At 40.3% G+C, this 12,425-nt stretch overlaps 1 protein-coding gene across 9 annotated transcripts in view; it reads right to left on the bottom strand.

Moving 5' to 3' along the window:
- Positions 1-12,425, bottom strand: part of nktr (natural killer cell triggering receptor) — a 174,830-nt gene that overhangs the window by 42,965 nt on the left and 119,440 nt on the right. For all 9 annotated transcript variants that reach the window (XM_052015714.1, XM_052015716.1, XM_052015718.1 and 6 more), the window contains 3 exons: positions 8,802-8,831; positions 3,468-3,613; positions 955-1,174 (listed from right to left, as the gene is read on the bottom strand). In XM_052015714.1, the coding sequence (XP_051871674.1) occupies positions 955-1,174; positions 3,468-3,613; positions 8,802-8,831 (396 nt within the window). The remainder of the gene's footprint in view (positions 1-954; positions 1,175-3,467; positions 3,614-8,801; positions 8,832-12,425) is intronic.

The raw sequence follows: 12,425 nt of genomic DNA, 5'->3' as shown, positions 1-12,425 counted from the left end.
TTGGAAGGGTGAAATAGTCAGTGCTACACCTCCTCACTATTATTGGTATTGGCTTATTATTGTCACTTGTACAGAGGTACAGTGAAAAAACGTGCCTTGCATACTGTTCATACAGATCCATTCATTACACAGTAGTGCATTGAGGTAGCACAGGGTAAAAACAACAGAATACAAAGTGTCACAGCTACAGGGAAGTACAGTGCAGGTAGACAATAAGGTGCAAGGTCAAAACAAGGTAGCAACCTTTATTAAGAACGAAAGAGGACAGGGTTTCAATGCTTGCCCGTCAAGACCATGTCGTCACTCAATGCCCAGGCTCCCATATGCTAGGCAGACGTGGTGCTGAAAAGCTACTCCAAATGGAATCTAAGCCCAAAGACGAAGTCAATAAATAGAATGTGTTGGGTTGCGGGGGGAGGGTGCGGATCAGTGGGTAGAGGAGTAGAAACATTACAAGAAGTAATTTCTTAATTCTCTCTCTGTCAATTAAGAGCTTTTTTTTAAAAAAGATTCATGTACAGGATATTGATGTCTCTGAGACGGTCAGTATTTATAGAGAAACCAAGGACTGTAGATGCTGGAATCTAGATGAAAAACACTATGATGCTGGTGAGTTCCTCCAGCGTCATAGTGGTCAGTATTTATGCCCATTCCAAAATATCCTTGAGAAAGCATGGTGAACTGCTTTCTTCCAATGTTATAACTTGTAGCTAAAAGCCAACAATAGGGAAGAAAGAAATTAACTGCAAATCAGAGAGAATGCAAGATATGGAAGTGATGGACTCATTTGATTTTCTAGCCATAGTAGCAGTTTCCACTCCAAGAATTAACTTCCCTGACTGATTCAAATGTCTAAACTCAGTAGAAGTATCAGGTAACGCTTCATTGCAATTCACTTCTAAAACACCTCTCCATCATCTCCACAAACATGTGCAGAAAAACAAGATACTGCACCTCTTTTGGCTGGATGATACTTTTCTCTTTTTGCTCCTGGTTTCTCTTCGTCTTTTTGAGTGTTTGGTTTTCATCTTCCTTTTCCGTTTCCTTCTCCTTTCCCTCTCTTCTTCCGTTTCCGTCTCTGAGTCCGAGGACTTAGAAGACGTTGAAGAATCTGAGCTGGTTGCGGATTCGTGCGAGGAGTAGGAGATGGTGACTTTTTTCTTGCGTTCAGTCACTGAATGACACAAAAGACAAAGTGAAAGGTCCCATGTAAATATATCACTACAAACATGTACCCTGGTGACATTAAAAAGAAACTTCTTGCAAGTTGGTTTCATCTGAACTCAGACTGGAAATTTATAAGCATCTGCTAATCCATGCGCAAAGTACTTAAGTTAGCTGTTAGCAGCCAAAGGAAATGAATTCTCAGGGCCCTTAACGTTAAGGTTTGGAGACAAAAAGGTTCAATCTGCTGATCGTCAAATTCTGCCAGATTGTGTCTGCTGATCCGTGAATAGATAAATGACAACAGGATTGCCTCATATTAAATAAGCCACAAACCTGCTTTGTCAAGGTCCACATGTTAACAAAAGCAACATGGAGAGAAGAGGAGAAAGCTAGTAAACTTCCAAGTGCAATGCTCTACATTTGTTGCATGTACTTCGACACCTATTCTCAGGTGTCAAAATCCAGCAGATGAAACATTGGAGTCACAAGTGAAAAATGCACTCAAAAGCCCTTACATTTCCCTCAGGCTGAAATCACACGAGAACTTCTCTACTTACCCCAGGAAGATCAAACATCATAGACAAGGCTATTCAGGGAATAGCTCTATCAAAGGGCTCTCTGGAGCATCGGAGGCTAAGGGGAGACCCGATAGAGGTTTACAAAATTATGAGAGGCATAAATAGGTGGACAGTCAGAATCTTTATCCCAGGGTTGAGATGTCTAACACTAGTGGGCATGAATTTAAGGCGGGGGAAGGTTTAAAGGAGACGTGCAGGGCAAGTTTTTGTTTTACATAGTGGTGGGTGTCTGGAACGGGCTGTTGAGGGGGGGAGTAGTGGCAGATACTACAGTGGAGTTTAAGAGGCTGTTAGACATGTTAAAATGCAAGGAATAGAGGGTTATGGATCACACGCAAGGAGAAGAGTTCAATTTGGCATCATATTCGGCACGGACATTGTGGGCCGAAGGGCCTGTTCCCGTGACGTACTCCAATAAATTTTCTGAGCCTACTCAAGAAAATTACACTCCCCTGGACAGAGCAATGCAATTTTGCAGCAACCCTTTTCTGTACCAGTGTCATCTCTGGAGTTGATTATTAGAATGCACTCCTGCTCCACAGCTTTCCTTCTCCCCTCCTAACTCATGGTCAAACATTGCTCTGCCGCCCATGTTTTAACAAAACACATCCTGTTCCCAATACCCAGCTGATGCATTATCTACAATGGCTCCCATTTTAAGATTCTCATTCTTGCCTTAATATCTCTCTCTCCTTTCTTATCTCTAAGCTTTTCCAACCCTACGATCCTCAGAGACATGCACTATGGAAACAGACCCTTCGGCCTGCCAAGCCTGTGCTGACCATCAAGCACCCATTTATCCTAATCTTTCACTAATCCCATTTTATTCTCTCCACATTCCCATCAACTCCCCAATTCCACCAGTCATCTACAAATGAGGGGCAATTTACAGAAGTCGATTAACTGTTAACCCACGTCTTTGGGATGTGGGTAGAAAATGGAGCACCTGGAGGAAACAGTCATAGGGAGAACGTGTCAACTCCATTCAGACAGAAACCGAGTTCAGGATTGGACCTCTGCTAGCTGCATCACTGTGATGCCCTCTCCCAGTTGCCTTTGATGCATTTCCCTCCCTGTCCCACTGAAAGCCCGGATATAGCTAGAAAAATAAGGCTTCCACATCACAATCTAGATCCATGCTTGGCTACAAAGGATTAAAGTTCTGAGGAGGATTGACAGGGTTGATGCTGAGGATATTTCTCCTAGTGAGCTTATCGAGAACCCGAGGACATAGTTTGGAATAAGGGATCACACATTTCAGGTGAAGAGGAATTTCTTCTCCTAGAGGAATTCTCTACCCCAGAGAGCTCAGAGGTGAAAATTAACGGACATCCAAGGCGATGGTGAGAGAGTGGGAAAGTGAATCAGCTATGATCTACTGAATAGCAGAGAAGGGTCAAGGCAATTGTCCTGCTCCTTCTGCTGTTCTGTTCAAATAGCCTCAATAGCAATCAACTAAATGCATAATGATCTATTATTGTCAAGGGAAAAGCCCCGGCACCTGTAATCCCACCTGGCATGAAGGGAGATGGTGCAGGTGTTAAGTCAATCTTCAAACCTCCAGGGAAGACACTTTGTTCAAACAGCCTGTCAACTACAAGCATAGAAAAAATGGACTTAAAAAGACTGGCAGCTACTTTGGTCAAGGCATGCTAAAATAGCAAATATTACCACACACACGTGCGCACACACACACACTGAGGGCTCAAAAAAGAAAATCACCATGACTTGCAGATTTTGGGACAAACTCTCCACAGTCAATGATTCGGACATCTGCATACGGGCGGCTGGCAGCATCTGTCTTCAGGTTTTCTATTTCTTTGATGGCATCAAAACCGGTTATCACTTGGCCGAAGACGACATGTACACTAAAAATCAAAGTAATGGAACATGTGTTGTGATTTCTGCACAGCAATAAGATATTTTCTCAACAATTAAGATAAAGAGACTGTGTTGAACAATGTCAAGTTGCTTTCCTGATATTTATTAATCAGCTCCCTGGACGTGGGATACAGCATCTCTGAAAGTAATTACTATTGAACACTCATCTAATATGTCATTACATTATATAACCACTGTGAAATCTCTAATTGAACAGACCACAGTGTGGTCCTTGTAAAGATACTACTTGAATGCATGAATGGACACAGAACCTAATAGTCTGTTTTCAAATGTGAATTCATTGCCGCAGAAAGTGCAGCATTAAAGGATAAAACTGAACAGGATGGATTATTTTTCCCTCGTCTCTCTGTTAACTTACAGCTGTGAATGGCTGATCTCATTCAGGCTCTTCCATACTAACAAAAAGGATCTGCTTTTAAAAATAGTCAGCTGCTGAAGTGAGTGACCTAGCCAAGCTGCACAAACGAGGGAGCACCCTTAGCATATAAGCCAATGGTAGGCTTCTTATTTTGTTGAAGAATATCATGCAATCACTATGTGCATCAAACTACTCATACACCTGACAATCTGAGATGCTGTGTGACTACCTACATTTAGTATGGATAGTGTAATTTATTGATCAAGTACAGCAGTTCTGTAGATAAAGATCAAAAAAGTGGCGAAGAAAGAGGCTTCTAAGCAAATCTGAACCACTACATCTCCTATGCTGTGGCAATTCACTCAAACTGCCAATCAGTACAAGTTTAAGTTTTCATTAACTGTGTGTTCACACAATTGAAAAGCTGCACAATTCCTTTAAGATGATCAATTTTCTGAGGTAACTTTTATATTTCATAGCCCTCTGTGCAGACAACAACAAATATTCCAAGCAAATTCTACACAACTCACACATAAAATGCATAACTACATCTCAGTACTGAGACCATCAACAGGGGGCTGTGTCTGCACCCTCACTCACTTGAGAGACTCTCACTTTTCTGTTACATTAATTCAGGTTTTATTTTCAGTGGGAATGAAGGATGCTATCAAACAAATTGGAAAAAACAGATTCAAATGAAACTGGTGAGATGACGATCCTTCTAATTCACCAACAATTTGCATCTTTATAGAATTTCCATATTATTCATATTTTCATATTTATTCATATTTTCTTCCTACATATCAGGCCATCAAGTCCCTGCTGGCTCTCAGCGCAATTCCATTAATCCAATTCCCCCACTTAATTCCCTGCAATCTATTTGCTCTTACATGCCTATCAATTCCATCCTGATTCTTCTGCCACTCATCCATTCTAGGGATAATTTACAGAAGCCTAACAATCAGCACATATTTGGGAGGAAACCAGAGCACTCTGGGGAAACACGACGTCACACAAACAGCACTGGAGGTTAGGATTGAACCTGGCTCACTAGAGCTGTGTGACCTGTAGAACTGACACTCTGCCCCTCTGATATTCAATAAGACCAGGGCTGATCTCGTCCTTGTCCCCTTTCCTGCCTTATTCCCATAACTCTCAATGCCCTTAATGATTAAAATATATATCTCAGCTTTGAATATATGCAAGGATTTGGTGTCCCCAATGTTCTGGGGTAAGGAATCCCAGAGATACGACCATTTGAGAGAAGAAATTCTTCCTCATCTCAGTTTTAAATGGGTGTTCGCTTATTCTGGGTCTATGCCCTCTGGTCTTGGACTCTCCCATGAGGGGAAAAATCCTCCCAGCATTTATCCACTCAAGCCGCTTAAGAACCTAATGCTTCGCCTCTCATTCCTCCAAATTCCAATGGGCACAGACCCAACCTCTTCAACCTCTACACCCTAGACAATCCCTCCATACCCAAGACCATTCTAGTGAACCTTCTCTGGATTGTCTCCAATGGCAATATATCATTCCTTAAATAAAGGGACCAAAACTGTACACAGTGCTCTAGATCTAACCCTCCTAGTGCCTTCAGCAGTTATGGTAAGATTTCCCTTCATTAGCACTTCAACCCCTTGAAATAAAAGCCAGTGTTCCATTAGCCTTCCTGATTATCTGCTGCACTTGAATGGTAGAGTTGAGTTTCATGTGCAAAGACCCCTTTGTGCTGCAGCTTTCTGCAGTTCTTCTCCTTTTAAATAATAAATTGTTTTATCATTCTTCCTTCCAACGTGAACAACTATTGAATTAGTGAATTTTCCCATTAGACTTACAAGGTATATTAAAAGACACTTGGAGAGGTACATTATAGGGATATGGGCCAAACGCAGGCAAATGGGACTAGCTAAGATGGGTATCTTGGTCTGTATGGATAAGTTGGGCCGAAGGGCCTGATTCCATGCTGTATGACTCTATGACCCTATGTGCTGGTTGTTAGGTTAATTGGCTGTTATAAGTTTTCCGCAGTATAGTACATGGGTGGTAAGAGAATCGGGGAAAGTTAATAGGCATCTGAGAGAGAATAATTACAGGGAAATAAGAGAAAGAGTGATGGGATTTCTCCTTGAGCTTGCATAGATTCGAGGTGCTAAATAGCCTCCTTCTGTCCCAAGTTTGAGAAGTTACCCTTACTTGGACTGCCTGTTTCTGTGCTGGATTACTCTATGACTCTATTCCATCCGGCAAAGTTTTGCTGATTGACATAACCTATCAATATCTCTTTATAAAGTGTTTGTATCCTCCTCACAGCTGGCTTTCCCAATTTTGCATCACCCATAGATTTGGCTGTGGTATATTTTCTTCCTTCCTCTAAATCATGTTGTAAATATTTGTGGTTTCAGCACTGATCCCTATGGTCACAGGTCGCCAATGTGAAAATGACCCCCTTACCTCTCTTTGCTGCTTCCTGCTGGTTAGCCAATCCGCTATCCATGCTAATATATCACCTCCCACACAATGAGCTTTTATCTTGCAAATAATCAATTGTATGGCATCTTGTCAAATGCCTTTTGAAACTCAAATATAGTACATCTACCGGTTCTCGTCCGAACACACTGACTGATATTTCCTGAAATAAAATTGTCAGACGAGATTTCCCCCCTCAGAAGCCTGGTTGACTATGCTTGACTTTCCAAATGTTCTGTTATTACTTCTTTGATTCTAACATTTTTCCATTAATAAACTTAACACTAACCAGCTATAGTTACCGTGTTTTATTTTACCCTTTTTGAACAAGGGTACCGCATTGGCAGTTTAAAATCCTTCAATTCCAAAGAGACACCAGAGGAATGAGAGAGTCATAAAGTCATACAGCACGGAAAGAGGCCCTTCAGCTCAACTGGTCCATGCTGAACAGGATTCCCATCCAAGTATAGTCCCATTGGCTTGCATTTGCCCTATATCCCTCTAAACCTTTCCTATCCATGTACCCATCAAAGTACCTTTTAAATGTTGTTAATGTACCTGCCTCAACCACTTCCCCTGGCAGCTCGTTCCATATGCTGACCATCAACTGGGTGAAAAAGTTGCCCCTCAGGTTCCTATTAAATCTCTCCCCTCACACCTTAAATCTATGCCTTCTAGTACTTGATTCCCCAATCCTGGGAAAAAGACTGTGCACACTGACCCTATCTATGCCCCTCATGATTTTATACACCTCTATAAGATCGCCCCTCATTCTCCTACGCTCCAATGAAAAATATCTCAGCCTGCTCAACCTCTCTCCATAACACAGTCCCTCGAGTCCTGGCAACATCCTCGTCAATCTCCTCTGCACTCTTTCTGGCCTAACGGCATCTTTCCTATAGCAGGGTGTCCAAAACTGAACACAATATTCCAAATGCGGTCTCACCAGCATCTTGCAACATAACCTCCCAACTTCTATACTCAATGCTCTGACTGATGAAGGCCAGAATGCCAAAAACCTGCAACGCCACTTTCAGGGAACTATGTGTTTGTACTCCTTGGTCCCTCTGTTCTACAACAGGGCCCTACCATTCACTTTGAAAGTCCTACCCTCATTTGTCTTCCCAAAATGCAACACCTCGCACTTATCCAAATTAAACTCAATTTGCCATTCCTCGGCCCACTTACCCAGATGATCAAGATCCTTCTCATTTTAGAGCATAGAACACTACAGCACAGCACAGGCCCTTCAGCCCACAATGTTGTGCCGACACTTTATCCTGCTCTAAGATCTATCTAACCCTTCCCTCCCACATAGCCCCCTATTTTTCTATCATTCACGTGGCTATCTAAGAGTCTCTTAAATGTCCCTAAATTTTTGGGAGATCACAGCTACTGCATCCACTATCTCTTTAGCCACTTCTTTTAGGATCTCAGCATGCAAACCCTCAGGACTAGTGACCTAAAAGTTGGTCAAAGAGCTAGGTTTTAAGGGACATCTTAAGGAGGGAGATAAAGGGGATTCCTGAGCTAAATGCATGAAAAAGCTAACCTGCTCATAAACAAAAATGGCTTTCATTTTCCTCAACCCTTGTTTTAATCGCTCTATCTGCCAAGGTAATGTGGCTTTTAAAGATGATCAGAAAACTACAGGTGCTGACAATCTGATATAAAAACAGAACTACTACTAACACCAAGCAGATCAGGCAGCAATGGTGGAAAGAGGAACAGTTAACATTTTAGGTCTGGCCATGAAGCTGTTCACCCACTCTCCCCTACCTTTGTTCTACCCAGCCCTTCCACACTTTCTTTGGCTTTTCTCTCTTTCCCAGTTCTGACGAAGGTCTCCAGACCTGAAACTGAACAACTTTTAAAGATCCATTTGCTTTATTACAAAGCAACTGTCCTCATCTCAAAGGGATTAAAGAAATTAAAGCACAAGAATCTTTGTTATGGATTTCTTTCTCCATAGAGGTTGTTTGTGTGTTTCTCCCTCCCCGAAAACAAAATGCAATCCAAATACAAGAACACTCAAGAATCGTTCAATAGCCCAGGTAATCCTCATTTCCAACAAGATCTCCAAGCTATTATGCAATGCACGAGTTTTCACCACAATAAGATAATTATATGAACATTTCGCAAGGTGCATTGCAAGAAAGCATGAAATTACACATCACCTCCTTAGTTAGATTTTAGAATATTTTGGAACCACTTTAGCAGTCCAGCTTGAACTTCAGGTTAAAATTGGGAGGAGGTCAGTTTCTGGCTTCAGAATAATAGATACGGACAATTCAAAAATCTTTTGACAAGAAAAAGATGGCAGGACGTACCCATCTAGATGTGGCGCCGGCTTTGTAGTTCTGTTCCATTGAAATAATCCATTGTTTGGAAGGATGATTTGAAAAAGAATAGGAAGGATGTCACGAATTCGGCACAGAGGTAGAGATCATTTTTATGTCAGAGTTTTGAAGAATATTTAAAAATATGAAAGGAAAAGAAAAAAAATAATTAGTTCAAACAACTGCCCTTCAAAAGGACATTCATTTAATAAATAAACAAATCACTATTCATGCACTGGGTTGATGATTTGACTGTGTTTGGCCCCACACTGTACTGTTGCATTTATTAAAATCAGTGCTCTAGGTCCAATTTTCTGGCAATGGCATATTCAGGCTTTTTGCTCCATTTCTAACGGGTTCCTCTAAGCTTTGAGGGCACTTAATCCAAGAATTCAAACATCACCTCCATCCAATATACTACATAAATTGATCAAAAGCTGGCTTTGAAGCCTATAATGACACATGGCTCTGAAACTACAACAATGACCAAAGAAAAAGCAATGAATCATGATGCTCCACTCTCTTAATGGTAAAATATTCATGATTTTGTGATAGATACTTGTGGATCTTTGCATCAGGCCCCTCAAACTATTTCTCCAGAATGGTCTCCAAATTATTTCTTCAATGCCAATTTTTATGAAAGATGGACCATTATGAATATTTCCAAGTTATTTAACTTAGTTATTTTTATGGCAGAATGTGTATATGAAGCTGAGCTGATGTTACTGCTGGGCTTCAACTGCGCCAATTCTGATTGAACAGTTTATTTTAAATCCACTTTTGTTCTTTTGAATGGCCCAGCCATTAGATAATATGCAGTGACTTAACTGCAATGACCAAGCAAATAAGAAGAACCTATATCGCTATTTATACCAAAAATCTTGAAAAGGCCATTATTGCAAAATTGCAAATGATGCAAGATGTGCTCCCTCCCTTCACTGTGAAATGGAGCTATTGCCTTACTTCTTGTTGTCAGTAATTTACTGGAAGGGAATTTGCTGCACCTATTTCTATGAAATAGTTACAATTAAGAATACTAAACTGGATAGTAGGTAGATATCTTCCAGTAATTTATCAAGCGTGCTGCTAAGAATCTTATACTTAAAGACTGCTTTCCCCTCTATGTTGTATCCTACATCCATCCATCCCGATGCAAGCTTCACTGCACTAATTCAACAATACAACCCACAGACTAACTCCACAGACTAACTCCACCTTCTGGATTAGCAAGGTACACCACTTCATTTTACAAAGTGCTAATGTAAAGGTACCCTTTGTGAAATGAAAGTGGTGGACCTTGCATTAGCCTTAATTAATCACCAAGCTCGACAAAAATTGCTACAATGCTGAAATAGAGATGGGATTTTTGGATTAACTGTTATTGATAATTTAAAGTCATTATCTGTAGTTTTATATTTCACCATTATTCATTAATTAAACCCAGTTAAGTACTTTCGGAGATTGCACAACTGAAATTGATTGCATTGAAAAGATATGCAGCTTGAAGCAGCTGCAGGACCAGAGCATTTAGTTTCTCTGAGCACAATATTAACACTACAGAAAAATGACATTAATTGACCTATGGGAACATCCAGACACTCGGTATTGGAAAGAAATCTGGAAATTGGGAAACCTTCGGGAGGTTGCAGCTGCATGAAGCTTGAAAGACATAGTAAAAAATTTAGAAGCCATAATAAGGAACAATGACTCAAAGAGTTTAGTAATGCACATCAACACATTATACATGAAAGCAGAGCTTGCGTTTAGTACAGGATTAGGAGAGCATTTGGAAATGTACCTTCATTAATACCTATTTTCTCACCTCAAAAATCAGAACTTCTGCCATGTCCCTTTCTCAAAACTGTCCACCAGATTAAAAGAGTCAGGATTTTATTTTATTTCCAGAGTCTATGCAGTTAAAGAGCATGGAGGTATTGCAGATTATTTAACGACATCACAGTTATACCAGTGAATTCCGAAACTGCGTTTGTCACTGTAGAAAGCAGGTTACAGACACTCTGATCCAAAGCCAACCAAGAACATTCCATACAAACCTACAATGGGAATGTTAGTCTATCCCAAAATATGATTTCTGCATGAATTTTCCCTCAGCAATGTATGAAGGAGAAGCTTTAAAGATGCCATCTCCCCAGCTTGATCTTATTTTTAGAGGAATTAGTTCACAAAAAAAATCAAATAAATACACATTTAAGGTTAGCATGAGGCAAAAATACAGGCCAGAGGTAAATTTTGATCAGCTGGTCCAGTGAAGCAAGTTTAGTTAAATTTCCAACGGGGCCACTATTACAATGAAGATTATAACCAGAATTTCATGGACTTGGCATTGGAGTTGTGGGACCAGATTTCAGTGTGCACATCTCTTCTTTGGGAAAGACTTGCTTAAGGCCTTTGTGCACCAGTTCAGATATTATGGCAGGATGCTTGAGTTTAGGCAGCAGATGGATCAAGAATTCGCACAATATAGTTGTTAACTTCACTAGATGTGTGTTCCGGGAGTAAAACAAAATCCAGAGCTGTTGTTTTGGGTGTGCTCTTGGATTGAAGTGTCTGTACGTAGGTTACAATGTAATATCTGAAAAATTGAAAGTTTGATGAAGATAATCACAGAAACATTTAGAAACAAAGGAACAGGAGAAGGCCATTCAGCCTCTCTGGCCTGTTCATCCATTGGCTAATCTGCCGGTTAATTCATCCAAATGCCACAATTCCATAAGATTTAAAAGCCTTATTTAAGAAAATTCCATCATTTATCAACTGTTCCATGGGATCTCAGTTTTTGAGGGGATGAGTTCTAGATATCCACCATCCTTTTGGTGAAGTAGTACTTGCTGACACCACCTGTAGAAGGCCCAGCTATAATTTGAAGGTTATGCCCTCTTGTGCTTGATACCTTCACCAGAAGAAGCCATTTCTTTTCAGTTATCCTATCAAACCCCTAATCAACCTGATCACCTCGATTAGAATTTGGATTAATTTTAGAATAAAAAAACCTTTTTAATATCTTTAAAAATGAAATAATTATACCTTTACTGGTGCAGTCACAGTGAAACAAACTAACAGAGATTAGTACAAAGATTAGACCATTACCAGCTTTACATTGGTATTACAAGACTCCTGAGATCAGATCCACTGCAGGCTTGATAGAGCCTTTCAATGGCTAATGGGCTATTTTATATAGTGCCAATCTTGCATTAGTGACCGGCAACAACCAAATAAAAACACGTGTACTCATTGGACTTTGTTAAAGCCAAGGACACAAAGCCATTTTTAAACTGGGTTTCTCAGTTGACAGTATTGGTTAATGTGGAAATGCTTATTTAAGTTAGTAAATGTGCTTCTCCTTTTCCACAATGGCAATTTAAATGATAATAGTATCTGTACTCTGTACGTATGAAACAGTGTTAGCAAGTGCTCTTTTAAAAACAGAAAATGGTTCAGGCAGTTTCTTTGAATAAAGGAAGACTGGGTTAATGTTTCAGGTCGTTACTTCTGACAAAGATTTACCAACCTGGAACCTTAAACCAACCAACCTCTCTCCAGACACGTGGACTGACTTTGCAACTGTTTTTTTTAAAAAAATCATTTTCTGTTTTA

This window comes from Pristis pectinata, chromosome 5 (assembly GCF_009764475.1).
Source record: "Pristis pectinata isolate sPriPec2 chromosome 5, sPriPec2.1.pri, whole genome shotgun sequence".
Taxonomy (NCBI): Eukaryota; Metazoa; Chordata; class Chondrichthyes; order Rhinopristiformes; family Pristidae; genus Pristis; species Pristis pectinata.
Note: the sequence above shows the minus strand (reverse complement) of the source record. Positions and strands in the feature narration are given on the sequence as shown.